At 57.1% G+C, this 15478-nt stretch overlaps 1 protein-coding gene across 1 annotated transcript; it reads right to left on the bottom strand.

Annotated features, from left to right (window-relative positions):
- Window positions 1-4730: 4730 nt before the first annotated feature.
- BARHL1 (BarH like homeobox 1) lies at window positions 4731-11529 on the bottom strand. The gene is made up of 3 exons (XM_058524367.1): window positions 11064-11529; window positions 6768-6990; window positions 4731-5025 (listed from the first exon to the last, which is right to left on the bottom strand). The coding sequence occupies exons 1-3, from the start codon at window positions 11527-11529 to the stop codon at window positions 4731-4733; spliced, it is 984 nt and encodes a 327-aa protein (XP_058380350.1).
- Between the last annotated feature and the right edge of the window lie 3949 nt (window positions 11530-15478).

Raw genomic sequence — 15478 nt, 5'->3', positions numbered from 1 at the left:
TGCTTTGTTAAGAAGGACTTTTGGTGTGGGTCACAACTGCTCGGGGTCTCCAGTCGATAAACCCTCTTGTTTTCCCTGTGCAGGCTGCTCTAAACGCCATCTTGCATTTACATGCATTGCTCTCTCTTTCATGTCCACAGAAAACTTACTTTCTCAGGGCTAATTGATTTACTGTTGCCTTTTTACTATTTGCCTTTGAAGTCAAAAGGCACGGTGTCCTCAGCTTTTTCTCCCATCGAATCCCATCTTGTCTTCAAGAAAGGTCTGGGGTCTTTGTATTGTGACCCAGGCCACAGCTGCCCCTCCCCCTTGTGTTTTCTGGGAGGTTTGAAAGAGGACTCCCAGGGCGTATTGATTTCCCAATAAATGTAAGATTTGGACACGGGTAACTGCGGAGGGTCTGAAGGAGAGTGGGGAAAAAGCCCCAGGCCTCTGTCGGGCGGTGCTCTGTTCTCTCCACTTGTTCTCCCATTCTGTTTTCCTTCTTCCTCCTCCTCTAACTTCAGTAGGTCCTCCAGACCCACATGAACTAAATGGCCAGGAAAAGATCACGCGAGTTGCAAGTTGGGCCGTTCTGCGGGGACCATGGAGGGGTGAGCGCCCTTGCCTCCGTCCCTCTCGTAGCTGCCGTCAGACGTAAGGCGAACGTCAGCAGATGCTCACACCAGCAAGGACGCCGGTGTGAGCCGCAGAAGCCCTGATCCTCCGCAGGAGGGAAAATTTGATCTTCTCCGAGTTGGCTGTCACACACGAATTAATAGGGATGGTTGGTGAATTTGTAACAATAATAATAATAATAAACCCTGCAGCACATGTCAAACTGACTGGGCAAATCTGCCACCTTTTATTTCGATGTGTAATGGTTCACATGATTTGGAGGAGAAAAGGAGGGATCAAACTTTATAGACAAAACCCAGCTGTGTGAGAAACAGGATTAATGCCAGTGATTGGGGAGGATCAAACAGAACCTCTCCTCTTTTCTCCCCAAAGTACTCATTCCATTGAAGAGAGGATCCGCAGAGGTCTACATTCCTCTGAACGCAGAACTGGGCAAAGTGTATAAGTGACTGTAATTCCAAGATCAAAACTTCCACTTAATTTGCTAACACTTAGGTGAGGGTTCTTGCTGTAGATGCCATGTGGGCCTGTTTCTAAGTAGAATCAATATATTACCCCCAGTTAATAAAGAAACACGGATTTAGCAGATTTAGGGTTAATATTATCTAAATTTAAATAACCTTAAAAGAAATCTCTTTCTTATTGTGGCTCTTGACAGATTATACATTTCAGGCATGAATTAGGCAAAGCTTTAGCCTAATTCCACTGTATATATGCTAATTTTGTATGTATTTTTAATCTTGCCTCTTTTTCTAATTTCCCAAATTTATGTCATAAGCCTGATCCCCATATTTAAAGTCACAGAGAATTTGGACATTTCATAGAACGTTGCAACCTAACGCTGTTTTCCCTCTTGGGCTGTAGAATGCTCTTTTTGAATCCCTAACATCTTCATGTTTACAACCCTTAGCGGTTGCACATCTTCAGAGGGGCCCCCCATTGTCATGCACTGAAGGGCAAAGAGCCCTTGAGTGATTAAGTCAGCACTGATGCAATGCAAACGGCATCTTCTACTCTTAGAGAAGCAAAGAGCCAACCAAATCTCAGCAAAGAACATTCTGACAAAGCCCAGTGGATCCCTTTGATTTTTTTTTTCTTTTCCAGTGGTGAAGGGGGGCAAGATCAGGGAACAGAAGGAGTAAATGAGATCCCTTTAAGGGAGGTGTGTTCCAACTGCCAGCAGCCTTGCCCTTTAGCACTTCAGCCCCTTGACTTAAAGTCAGTGGAAGCCATTAAAATCCAACCATCGCTTCCAGAAGACAGAAATGTAAGGCTTTTTCCACTGGAGAAGTTGCCCGGCTTGAAAAGGCGCTTAACTGGTCCTGTTAAATTGCCTGTGTGGCTGTCACACCGTGTCTCTTAATCTGCTCCCCCACAGGAAGAATTCAGAGCAAGGCCTGTCAGTGTGGAGGCAGTGGGGCACCCTACACCAGCTCAACTTCTCAGAAATTTCCAGAAGCCTTGCAACAGGGCTAGTAGGAGAATCTAAACTTCTTTTAAACTTTGTTGCCCTGCGCTGTTGAGTCTAGGCTTAGAAGGGGTCTAGGGGTGGGTCCCCGGCGGAGCCAGAAGATGCCCTCTCAGTGCCTCTCCTATTGTTCTGCCTGCTGGGGGTCTCTCACATTCATTCTTTTTTTTCTGTTTTAAATGAGAAATCACCCAGCTCCAGGGTTGGGAACAGAGAAACCAATTTAGCCTCCTAAATGGATGAAAGCAGAAGCCCACCTCACTGCAGAGGTTGTAAAGTTATTATTACAGATAGGAAGTGCAGGACAATTTAAAATATTGTAATTATAAACTTGTAGGGGAGCCTTGTTCTTCATTAATGTAAGATATGAAATCGCCTCTGAGGTACAAGGACAATTACATAGTTGAGAATGTGGCTGTGATTTACACTGCCGCTGTGTAAATGTAAGGGTGCTTGCTCCCGTCTCCCTCCTTCACTCGCACAAAATGAAAAGCACACCAGTGCAAGTTGTCCTTTGATAGATTTTTAATATGATTTTAAAGAGTTTTGTTTGGTCTCATTCTTATTCAATGAGATTAATTTAAAGCACTTATCCCCTGGGTTTAAGTCAATCCATGTAGGATTTGGGCAGGGTTTGTTGCATGGGGGGTTTTGTTTGCAGGAGGCTATGAGAGACTCCTTTCCCACTTCATTAACCCTGAGTTGGGACAGTTCCCCCCTCGCCCCCACCACAGCCAGAGCTGGGGATTTACCAACCCCCATTCACATGCAAAAGAACTCGAAAGCTGAGGGGCTCCTTGACTTAATTAGCTGCTGTGCATTTTGCAAAATTAGAATAATACCCTCACCATCCCAGGAAAGAAAAGCGGTGGTGTGAGGGGTTGGGGGTGGGGAGGAAACAGTAGCAGGGTCTGGTTTTGGGGGGGACGGTTAGAGTTTAAACATGCCCCCCACCCCTCCTCCAGGAGGCAGTCCTCTCCCAGAACAATCCTGCCACAAAACTGGAGGGGGCTTGGTTTGCTAGGCCCCAAAACTTCCCTGCCCTGGAGTGTCTCCTGTCCTGGGAGTCGCAGCTGCAGGTGGTGTGTTGGAGGGGAGCACTTGTGCCCACCTCCCCAGAGAGAGAACAGCCTCAGGGGGTGACCTTGGCCCTTTGAACGGGAGCTGGAGGCCTGGAGTCTGGCTCCAGACTTAAACCCCTCCCCTGAGATCCTGGAGCCACAGGCTGGGGCATTGGGCAGACACTGGGATTGCGGTTCCCTCTTGGTTTCATCTCCTACATAATCCCCCGGGTAAAGGAGGAAGTGAGAAGGTGCGGGAGTGCGGGGGGTGACCGATGTGGCCTCAGGTTCCCAGCACAGGCTCGTGGAGTCCTACCTGGGGCGGGGGCCAGAGCAGCCTCGGTGCCTGTGAGCGTCCGCAGCCCGAGCGCGGCCTGAGCGCTGGGCGGAGGGGACTGAAGGGGGGAGTAGCCTCGGAGCCCATCTGTCGGCCCCGCACCCGGCGGACCGGTCACCAGCTGCCGGCGCCCTTGTTGCGGCCAGATGAGCCGGCTCAGTGATGGCACTGCAGCCCGGCCCGCAGCCGAGTGAGCCCGGGTGCTGACCCCCACCACCAACCCCACCCCGGCCCCTGGGACTGGCTGGGAGCAGCAAGGAACCAGATGGAGAGGAAGGGGGAGGCGGGGAGCAGCGGGCTTGCCTCACTGTAGAGACAGGAAGACTGAGGCCAGGGAAAGGGAACCCCTGCCCAAGGCCCAGGACAGTCCAGTCGGGGCCCCTGCCCACGACCACAGCGCCAAGGAAGAGGGGGACAAAAGTATTTCCTTATTGAGGGTGGAAGGAGGCCGAGTCCCAGGAAGGGAAAATGGATCTTAAAGAGGGATGGGAAAGAAGGGCTGAGCGCGGACAGGCGCCTGGTCATTTGTAAGAAGTTTATTTCGACGTTTAAAAAAGAAAGAGAGAGAACCCGAGGGGCCTGGCTGCCCCCGGACCGAGGCTAGAGGTGGGGGCTGGGGTTGGGGTGGGTAGGCAAGCCCCTTGGCCCCTTCCTGCCCCGCCTGGGAGGGGGGGAGGGCACAGGCCACAGACTCACTGATTCACGGACATTGTCACGGGCTCATGGGTCACGAATAAATAACTTCATATACACTTTGCACACGGTATGTACAGTTCTGCCGCCGCCCTGGGCGCTCGGAGAGGGGTCTCCACACTCCCCTCCGCCTGTCAGGGTGCGAGGTGAGGGCTTGGTGTACAACTGGAGCGTGGAGGGGGCGGGGGAGAGTGCAGCATGGGGGTCGCCCCCACCTGCTCCCGGCGAGGGGCACGGGTGCGCTTTGGGGAGCCGGCGGGGGTGGAGGGAATGTATGTACATCCGGCGGTGGAAGAGGCTCCCTGATGGAGTGGCCAGGAGAGAGGACGCCGAGGACGGTTAGGGAGAAAATCAGTCCGGGGTCCGGGCCTCAGTAGACTTGGCATTTGGCCCTTCGGGGGACATTGGGCTGGGCGCCAGGGAGGATCCGACAGGGGCCCCCCAGTAAGAGGCGTTGAAACCCCGCGCCCTCCGAGAGGCAGGCAGAAGCGGCCGGCGCGGAGCCCCGGGGAGGGGGCCGGGTGCGCCGCGGGCCGGCGGGGTGGCGGGCGCTTCACCGAGGCTGCGCGGCGCGCGGGAGGACGCCGGCCAGCGGGGGCAGCGGCGGGGGCGGCTCGCTGGCGCCCTGGAGTCCGTGGATGAGGATGCGGGGCACCAGGGGTCTCTGCAGGGCGGGCGGCGGCGCGCTGGGCCCGCGGTACAGATACAGGGCGGCGCCGGGATCCAGGTTGGAAACTAGACTCTGCGGGTAGAAATAAGGCGACGGGAACATCCGCTGGAGCGCTGAGTAATTGCCTGCCTCCGCCAGCAGTTCCAGCCCGACGGCGGTCTGTCGCTTCCACTTAGTCCTAGGGACCGAAATAAACGCGTACGGCAGGGTCAGGGCTGTGGCGCCCGGAGACCCCTGCCCTCACGAGTGCTTGGCCCAGAGCGATCACCTAATGTGTTTAACAGCCGAGCGCCAGGCACCGTCCTCGCGTGTTACATGCGTCGGCTCCTTTAATCTTCCACCGGCCTTCCGTGGCCACTTTACAGATAAAAATCGAGGCAGGGGCCACTTTTCGAGATGGTCTCGAAAGTGCCAGAGCCCGGGTTCAAGCCAGGCCAAAGCTTTGACTGACCGAAAAGACCGGGCTCTAACCTCGCTACTCTCTGCTCCGGGTCGCAGACCGGCCCTTGGAGCTGGTATTGGAGCTCCTCCTGCGTATCCGTTCCCTGGGGAGGCCTTAGGAAGGCGAGATCGCCGTGAAGAGGACGGCTGGGGCCCGGGGGTTGGTCCTCTAGCCGTGGAAAGGGGCGCGGTTGACTCTCCCAGCGGCACCCCCGGCCCGGCGGAGGCGAGCGCCGCCGAGGCGCCCCAGTTGGCGGCGCTTCTGCGGAAGCTCGCGGGCCGGAGACGCAACTGGAGAGGACGCGCAGCCGGCGCACACACTCTCTCCGCCGCTCGGCCGCACCGCTGCCCTCCGTACCCACGTCCGAGGCCTGGGGTGAGCCCTGCGGCCCGTCTGGCCGCGAAGTCGGGAGGCCACCAGCCGAGTGTCGGCCAGGGGTTTGGGGAAGGCAAAAAAGTTGAGGCCAGGCTCGTTGCCGGAGCTGCGGCCCGGATCCCTGGGTGCACCTGGCGGGCCATGCTGGGCCAGCCTGCTGGGGTCCCACGGAGGCAGACTCAACCACACCAACCCCGTTTCCCTCCCTGAATTATTCATCATCATCATAATTGTGTAATTACTGTAACAGGCCTTAATTATTGATGGCCGGAGCAGTAATCGGTATTTATTATTAATGGGGCGACGTGTTCTGAGGCTTGTTTACGGAAAGCACCATTCTGGCCTCCGCTAAGAGTCTGTAAGTGACTGTGGGTTTGAGTGTGTGTAACTGCGTTTTGTCGATGTATGTGTCTGTAAGTGTGTGGTTGAGTGTGTGGATGTGTGTGAGTGTGTGTTTTGTGTGTGTGTGTCTTCGTCCTGTGAATGTGTTGGGGAGGGAGATTAGGAAACACGAGGTTCAAGACCAGTGCCCAACACCTGTTTCGAGTCACCCAGTCACTGTCCCCAAAGAGCTGGGGCTGTGCCCCTTCGCTCCTCAGGTTCAGGACTAGAAAGGCTGGGGAGGCCAGAAGAGCTCCGGAGAGGTCAGACAGCCCCCCGCCTCCCAGCAGCTGTCTACATCACTCCAGGGCTGCCCGCTAGTCCTCTCTAGTCCTCTCAAAAGACATTCTGGACACTGAGGCTGCCACCCCTCCCCTGGCCTAGTGCTTGCACTGGGAGAGCTCAGTGGCCCCAATGCTGGTCTGGGTGGGGGTGGTAGGACACTGGTTGGGGTGGGGCAGGCCTAGGACCTCTAGTGGCTCATGTGTCTGTGTCCACCTGTCCTGGAAGGGAATGACTGGGCACTGGAGACTGTCTCTATCCTTCACTGTGGACTTTGGGCAAGGCCTCTCCTCAAGACCTCAGTCTCCGCACTTTTATAGAATGGGGAAAGCTCAGGGGCGCTCTCTCAGCGTCAGGCCGTGGGCCCGTGGGTCCCATGGAGGGGCAGCTAAAAAAGGAGACCGGCCCTTTCCGCTCCTCACCTGACGGCTGGGCCTCACCTGCGGTTCTGGTACCAGGTCTTGACCTGCGTGTCGGTGAGGTTGAGCGAGGCGGCGAGCTCCATGCGGTCCTGCACGCTCAGGTATTTCTGCCGCTCGAAACTGCGCTCCAGCTGCGCCAGCTGATGGTCGGTGAAGGCCGTTCGCGCCTTGCGGGGCTTTTTCAGGCGCACCGGGGGACTGTCCCTCGAGCTGGAGATCTCGCGGTCGCCCTCCTCCTTCACTGCGGAGACACGGCGGTGCGTCAGGGCCGGGCCTCGCCGCCCGCCCACCGGCGCCCTCCCGCCCCAGCCGGCGCTGCCCGTCGCGTTCGTGTAAACGCGGCTCCTGACGGCGGTGGCCCCACCGCACTCAAGGGCGTGGGGGCCGCGGCAAAGCCGCTCGGAGCCGGGACCTCCGGGCCCCCAAACCAGGGCGTGAAGCCTGACGGAGAAGGACTAACACCTCTGGGGAGAAATAACCCCAAACCGGGAGAGAATTCCACCGGCTTTCTCTCCGCCGCGTTCCACTTTGCGCCCGCGCTCCCCGGAGGGATAAACGGAGCGACCGTGGCGGAGCCGAGCGACCGGGTGAACCCACCGGGGGAGGGGAGGGTACCCAAGGGATCCAGCGGGGTGGGCTGCGCCAGTACGTGCTCAGGGGTGTGGGTCTGTGCTCCGCATCTGCGCCGCGATTCTCTGGCCGAGTCTGGGCCGGGAAGGGAGGAAGCTGAGGGCCGGAGTTTGGGGAGAAAATCCCGCGTGGAGAGACAAAACCCTGTTCACCCCGGAGCGAATCGTTGTCGTGAAGAAAAAATACTTGTACCCACATCTCCCCTGGCCCCTATATGGATGCGAGTCTATCGTGGTGGTTTCCCCCGATTCTTAATCTACAAACGGTGCGCAGTGCGGAAGGCCGGGCTCGAGGGCGAACCGCCGGGGCCGGATCTGGGAGCGCGAACGAAGCACTTGGAAAAATAAGCGATGCCTTCGCCCCTCGGGTGCGCGCAGCGCCGAGGTCTGTGTTTTCCTGTCAAAACGATGCCCACTGTGGCTCCCACTACACCTGCGTGGCGGTCGTGTGTTTCCGCCCCTTGGTCGGGACACCCCAGCAGGGTTCCCGCTCCTGAGGCCCAAGAATGGACCGAACAGGAAAGGTTTCTTTTTCCCCAGGCACTTTCGTTTGGGCTTGACTGTGCCTAAAATGCACCCTTGATCGAACAAGCTCAGTGATCTCCCTCCTTCTCCCCCGAAAGCGATGATATAACCAGAGACCACTTCCCCAAAATCGAGGGCACTGTCTGGGGCATCGCCCCTCTTTATCTCCCTCTATTTTCATTTATTCATTTTCATTGTGTTTCATTGTGCGTGGCATTTGCAGTGACAGGGTTCAGCTGAATGCGAGTTGATTTCTCTCTGTAGGAAACAATAATCCGGTTAATTGAGCCACTAGGGAGTGAGGCTTTTCAACCAGAAAGGCAGCGGTTCCGGCCAAGAGGGCACTGGGCACCCGGTGCACCGAGGGGCAAGCAGGGAGAGCGCTCACTCAAGAAACGGCGGCTTTCGCCTTCCTCCTGCCTCCTCCAGGCTGGCATACGGGGCTCTCCCTGCCCTCCTGGGCTCGGGACACATCGGGGGCACGGCCACTTCAGGAGGTGTCCTGGGATGGGGGAAACTTGAGTTCTGTCTGTGCCAGCTGGTCAAGTTTAAACATGTGTGAGGAGACAAGGATCCAAACCTCAAACTTGATATTGCAGAAACCTAAAGAAAAGAAACCTTACATTTTGACCTAATTGCCCAACTGACTACGAAAATCCCCCACTTCTCAGGGCTGAGGTCTGGAGGGTGGGGGGAGTTGAGTGTGTGGTGTCAGGAAGAACGGGTTGGCTACTGGGGCTTCTCTCTAATTCCTCTCTGGTGCAGGCTGGAGCCTTCAGATGCGCACTCAGGGCCTCTCAGCCTTCGCCTCCGGGACAGGCTCGCCCGGTGGGGCCTCAGACTCTGGTCTGGAGGCCGCATCTCAATGCCCCAGAGTTCAAGGCCCACGACCCCACCTGCTTGGAGCAAAGCGCCATTATGGTTTCTCTACGGACCTTGGCTCTGGCAGGCAAGAGCGCGGAGCAGACCGCCTTGCTTCAAAGCCCAGTTTCAGCTTCTTTAAATGTTATGCTTGCGGAGCCTTTGATCCCAGAAACTGAGGATGGGACTGACCTTAACTCCATGCCCTCCTTGGAGGAAGCGACTCTTAGCATGGAAGGTGGATGGGGAGTTGAATTGCTTAGATGCCCTCCCCATCTGGTTCGGTGTGTCTGCCTCTGGGCAAGGCTTCCTAACTCAGCCCGAAAAAATCGCCTCCACATTTGAGAAATGCTCCTGATGTTGTCTGGGCGGCGGATGTTCACAATCCCTTTTTCACCCCGGGGCTTTGTAGGTGCAAAGGCAGCAGCCCCTGGGGGTGGGGAGTGGGGAAACCTTCCACCCTCCTCTGCGCCAAACCTATTTAAGTGATATGTGGACAGCCGGCCCTCATCACCTCCCTGATCAGATATCATCAGGGACAGGGGAAGAAAATTGATATTCCAATTATCTTAAATGAAACCGCTCCTCAAAATCCTATCTACGGGCAAAAAAATAAAAGGAAGCAAGAGCCAAACTCTCACCACCACCAGCCCCGGCCATTAGCATGCAATGTTGGAGATTCTTGCCTCTTACTCCAACCACAAAGCTGGAGTGTTGTTGGTGTTGTTAAGGATTATAAATAATAAAGCACAATGATATAAATATATATTTACATTGCCTCCATTGTCCCCTCCCCACCTGTCTTTCTCCAGGACAAGTTTTCTTTGCCTCTCTCAACAGGACCCCGGGGTGGGGGGGGGGAGCAATGGTCTCGGGGCCACATGCCTCTGTACCTCCTTCCCTGGATGCTTTAGCTCAACCTGCGGGTTTTCTAGACATGGCTGGCCCAGCAAGGCTGAAGGAGGCTTGGCCGTTTGCGTGGGAAAGCCAAGGGGAGCGAGATGTGGAGGAGGGCCCCAGATGGGTTTTCGGCTTGAGGTCAGGGCATGTCCACAAACGAATTCTTGGTTGGGAGGAGAGTGTTAAATGAGACTTACTAATTTTTTGTGAAGACTTGGTACAAATAGGGGCCAGGAGGTGCAAGACCCCCAAGACAATAAAGAAGTTTTGTCTCATGAAAAGGGTTCCAAGAATTAATTATAAGGCTGAAAGGGCTCTGAACAGCCTCTGCCAGACCCTGGTTTTCCACCGGATGAGAACACAGGGCTCTGTCCCTTGAAGCCCTGACACCCCTTCCCCTTCTGCCTCCTGACTTCTTCCTAGAAAGAACTTTTCGCCTCTGGCTTCACCAAGAGTTAAAGTCAAGTTAGTGGCCATGGGCGAGAAACAAAACTAGGGAACTCTCTCTTTCCTTCTTCCCTTCTTTCTTTCCTTCCTCCCTCTTTCCTCTTAATCCTGATCTTAGCTCCCTGATTAATATGGGATGAAAAGAAACAACAATAACGAAAAGGTTCAAGGAGGCAAAAAAAGCAAGTGAAGGGGCAGCAACCTCAGTTTGGGGAAAAGGGCTGTCTTCTCAGGAGTCTCTGGGTCCCGTACACAGCCTGCAGTTGTTTGCTCAATGCACTGAACATCAAATTCAGTGAGAACCGTAGGATGAGAGCAGGGTTCCCCCACTCTTGACCAGACCACTGAACCTGCTCCCGGCCAGCCGCCTGGCTGCTGTTTCTACTGTGAAGTCAGCTTTTCTTTTGCATGATTCCCAGGGCCCACATCACACCAGATCCAATGAGAGGGAAAGCCCAGTTCCTCTTCCTATCTGGAAATTCAGATTAAAGGGTGGAAAATTCTGACTGTTCTCAGGGCTCCAGTTGAAATTTCCTGCTAGGTTTTCACTCGTATAAAAGGGCATTCAAGCAGAGCCCTTTGACTCTTCTGTAGCTTCTGCAAGGTCTTTTCTCAGAGAGCCACTGGCCTGATAGGAACCTGCTCCTGCCCACCTGCACCACTGCAAGGGTGGTCCCAGCCAAAGTTTAGAAAGTTTGCTTTGTGCGTTTTGGGGCATCTCTCCTGGGGCACAGTTTTCCTCTCCCCTGACCACTCTCTCCACTGGACTCTCTGTTGCTTAAAAGCATAGCCACGAGGCCAGCTGAAAGGTTCAGACAAGACCGACTGCTCAGCCTGGGCCCTGGGAGCTCCGGGTGAGCATGTGCATGTTCCCGTGTGTGTGCACTCAAGTTTTAATTCCAGTTTTTAGAAACAGAGCATCCCCCCAAGTTTTCACCTCCCATTGTCTTACCTTTATACTCAGAGTCCGACGAGACATTGCTGCCACTTTTGTCCAGCTTGTCTCTAAAGTCCTCCACGGCCTTGGCCGCAAGGCGTCCCCCAGGCTCAGGGGTGGCCGGCTGCCCGCTGCTAGAGTAAGGTGCACAGGCCGCGAGTGGTTTGCAGTCAGCAAGGATGTCCCTGATCAGAAAGGAGGAGGTCACGGTGCGCAACTGGGCTGGGGCAGAGAGCTGCCCAGGCTGCAGGTGGGAGTCCAAACCTGGGCCCGATGCCCCGCCGAGCCTCGGGGCACCTGTCTCCAGACAGTCCCTTCCTGGCGAGGCTGGTGAAGAGCAGTCGCTGCTGCTCTCTGAGCGCGGACTCAGCTCCAGGGGCGAGCGGCAGTCCCCGAGCAAGGGGTCCCCCTTGGGAAGGGCGGGGCTGCCTGCTCGGTGGGAGAGAATGGAGTCAATCCCAAAGCCATTGGAGCCTTCCATAGCCAAGCTGCGACCTGTCCTCCCCAAAAGCTCCCCACCCACCCCCTACCCCAGCCGCCGCTGCCCCTGCCCCTAGCTGCGGGCTGGCATGGGGAAGGCGGGCAGGGAGCCTGCGGGCACCTTGGACGGGGTTCAGCCTTGGGGGAGCCCTGGAGCTCTGGGCCAACCTCCTCTGCGCATTAGATCCAAAAGGGCTCAGCGCGTCTTCTGCAGCATCGCGCTGAGCAGCCGAGCCGAGGGGGGGTGGTGGGAGTGTCAAGGAGGAATGGGAGGGAGGGTGCGCCAAGTTGGGGAGAGCAAAGGAGGAGACGGACAATCTGAGCGCCCCTTTGGCACGGAAGAGATGCGAAGATATTGGAATCTGAATAAAGAACGGCTTTTAAAAAATCCAAACCGCACGCTTCCTCCAGGTGAACGGTGGCCGAGGGCAGCGGGGTCAGCACCGCGGAGAGCAGCGGGCCCGAGCCGAGCTACCGGCCGGCCGAGCGGAGCGCACCTGGCGGCGTCAGCACCGCGGATAGCAGCGGCGGCGGCCCGCGGCGCATGACGCTCCACCTAGCCGGGGAGGTCCTCTCTCCGCGCTCCCACCGCTCGGGGGGGGCCCGTCAGCACCGTGGACAGCGCCACCCGACTCCGCAGCTGCAGCTCTCAGCGCGTCCTCCGCGCGCGCCTTGGCCTCCCCCCCTTCCTGTAAAAAATGAACTTGTGTCACTTTTACTTTGGGCTTGGGGGTTTTTTTTGTTTCTCTTTTTTTTTTCGTTGTGTTGTGTGTGTGTGTGTTTTTTTAAAGAGGACTCGCCCACGTGTCCCCGGAGTGATGACGCTGATTGGCTCCGGCCGATTTTGGGGGTGATGTCACGGCTCCGCAAGCCGCTGCCCGATTCCCTTTCAGTTTGATTAAAAGAGACACTGAATTAATTACAGCGCAGACCCAACTGTTTACCGGCGATTTCCACACGGTTTGCTTTCATTAGGCCGGTGATGATGCTCCTAATGAGGGTGATTAGCCGAGGGGGGTACGGGCTGGCAGGGAGGGGTCCGGAGCCCGGCTGCTGCTGCCAGTGGGTTGGGATGTGAGGTTTTTAAGTTTTCCTCTACCCTTACCACAATTATTCAAATTATTCGTCGGCAGGGCTGTCGTAGATCCTTTCTCTCCCCCAGCAACAGAAAGAGAGTAAACCCAGCGGAAAAAGAAGTGTGACGCCCTTTTCCGGTGTTGGGGAGAGATTTTAAGTTACATTGTTTTCGGTAGTGTCCGTTGGGTTCTAGATGTTTCCATGTAGGACAATTTACAGCCCTCTCTCTGCCCTCTTTGGACCCTGCGGGCCTGGCAGGGGTGGGAAAGCCTGGAGCCTGCCCCTAGAAGGGGCCGGAACGACGGCTTTGCTCTGGGGCGAGGGTGGGGAACGTGGGAAGAGCATGTCTGGGACGTTGGGGAGACACCGAGAAATCCGTGTGGCCCGAGGGAGGCAGCGCAACGGACAAAGAAGGCAGGGCCCCCTACCCAGCCGATAGCCCCTCCTGTGGCGTGTGTCCCGGGGGTCGGTGTTTTTGTACGTCTGAACAGGAACGCGCAAGAGCTTCCGAGTGCGAGCGTAGACGTCTGCAAACGGCTTATTTTTATGCGCGGAGCCGGAGCTCGCCCCAGGATGTTTTTTCAAGGCAGCGCTGGAAACATGGTCTTTTCCTTGTGAATAACGCACCGCCTCGCCCTCCCCTCTCCGCCATGGCACTCTAATTCCGCGCCTTTCAGGGGTCGGCCTCTGGTGCGGCGGCCCCGGGCTGCCGGCAGATCTGAAGCGCGTCCCGGTCCTGGGTCCTCTGGGCACCGCCCCAGGGGTTGAGACCCGAGTCTGTGGTCGAAAGGCGGAGGGAGCCGAGCCCGCGCGCCTGCAGCCGGGCCCCGCGGGCCCGAGGCGCCCTCCGCCCACCCCACGCCCAAAGTGGAGGCCTTCCCAGCCCGGTCCGCGCGCTCCTGTGGCCCCTCCCCATCGGCCCTCAGAATACTTGGGCCCCCTCGTCGGGCTCAGCTTCCGAGACCTCAGCAGAATAGTGAGGCGCCCGCATTCCTCCAATCTCCAGACCCGGCCGAGGGAAGCCCCGAGCGGCCGGGGGAACAGAAACTTTCTTCTCCCTGGGGCGAGGTCGGTGGTGGCCTCGCGCCCGGCTCCGCGCGCTCTCCTCCTGCGCCCGCCGGCAGATTGGAAGCGGCCTGCCGCCGGCCGGGCTGGGGGCGAGGACGGGCGGCTCCCCGGGGACGGACGGCCGGGCTCGGCTGCAAGCTGTCGGGGAGGCAGAAGGGCAGGCGCCGAGGGGCCGCGAGCCGACAGACCCCCGCTCTGGCTCCGTGACCGCTGCAGTGGGTGCCTCCGCCTCCCGTGGAGGGGCCGAGCCGGGCCGGTCGTTCATTTTCGTTTGGTGGATGTGGAGGGGGGCATAAATCACGAGGATCGCTGGCGGCTCTGGCTCTTCCCGGACAGCCCCCAACTTGGGCCTCGTTCCCGCTCTAGGCACCTCTGGAGACCCCGCGCCCCTTTCCAGTCTCTTGCCCCAGCCCTGCTTCCCCGGGCCTGCGCCTGCATCTCTGGAGGAACCTCGTCTCCCCCCGCTAGCACCCAAGGTCTCAGCTTGGGTCAACGGGACTCCTCTCCTGGGCCTGTTAGAGGTCGTGTCGTTCCCGGGGCCAGGATCTGCAGGACCCAGCCAGGCCCCAAGATAGTCGGTGTCCTGCTGTGCCCACCAGGAGGTCCTGAGTCGCCTCTGCCCTGGGCAGACGTTCATCTGGCAGCGCACGGACCTTTACCAGCCTCCGAGGTCTTAGGCTGGGGTTTGGATCCCCAGACCCAGCAAAAGCAAAGCCTCAGCTGGTGCTGGGTGCTGCAGGGGGATCAGAGCTATAGCAGGGGAGGGAGGCAACCCTCTGGTAGTGGAAAAGAACAGCTCGACCCCCAACCTCCTGCAGCCCTTAGCCAGCTTCTCGGTGTGCTTCTTAGAACCCAAGAATATTTAACAGGTTTTCAGTATACTATCATTAGTATTGAATTATCACTGTCTATTATAATACAAAACATGCTATGCAATTTATTTCATTTGGAATTTCCCGAGAATTCAGCCCTCTCTCACTAACATCATTTTATGCCTATTTGGGGATCCAGCTCTACCACTGAGCCCCCTCCTTTCTCTTTTCTCCATCATCTGGGTGGTTCTTACATCTCAGTCTGTCCACAGCCTGAGAGGTTTGTGTGTGCTCTCCTGCGCTCTTGTTTAGCTTGGAAGGAGCCTAGGAATTGGCATTTTACTAAGCATCTCAGAGATCCTGGGTGCGTGAGCCCCCCTACCCTTTGAGAAAGGAACCTGGCTGGTCTTGCAGGGGTATCAAGGCTTTGAGGTCCAGCAAAGCTGGATGTGAACCTTGGCAAGTTATCCAACCTTCATTTACACAGCTGGAGGCAGACCTCTCTCCCCTTCCCAAGCCCCAGCCCCCTGCCCTGGGCTGTCTGGGCTCCTCCGCAGGGAGGAAGCTGGGCCTGGTGGAGGAGCTTTGGGGCCTCAGGGGAAGGAGAGGGAATGAGTGCAACAAAGGTACTTCCAGGACCACGTTCCCAGATCCACTCAGTCTTAACCGAGGGCTGGAACTGCCACTCCAGCGCCCAGGCCCCTGTTCTGGGCTCCCCTTTCAGGACTCCAACCCATCCTCCCCAGCGTCCCACTTCCTCTTGGAACTGCTAGCTTCATAATCCAGCCCCTGCCCATCCAGGCCTTTGAAATTGCTTTCTTTTAAACCTTCAGCCTCTGGATGGACCTAAAGCCCTAGAAGGTCCCAAACCACCCACCCACAGAGGGCCGTCCACAGAGAAGGAGCTGTTGCTCTTCTCCAGAGGCAAGGAGGGCAGCTGCATGGACGAGCTCTCAGAAGGCTGGGCTCTGGCCCTGCTCCTGCTCTGGACAG

The sequence above is a fragment of the Diceros bicornis genome, chromosome 28 (assembly GCF_020826845.1).
Source record: "Diceros bicornis minor isolate mBicDic1 chromosome 28, mDicBic1.mat.cur, whole genome shotgun sequence".
NCBI classification, from domain to species: domain Eukaryota; kingdom Metazoa; phylum Chordata; class Mammalia; order Perissodactyla; family Rhinocerotidae; genus Diceros; species Diceros bicornis.
This window is presented reverse-complemented; position numbering and strand designations above follow the sequence as displayed.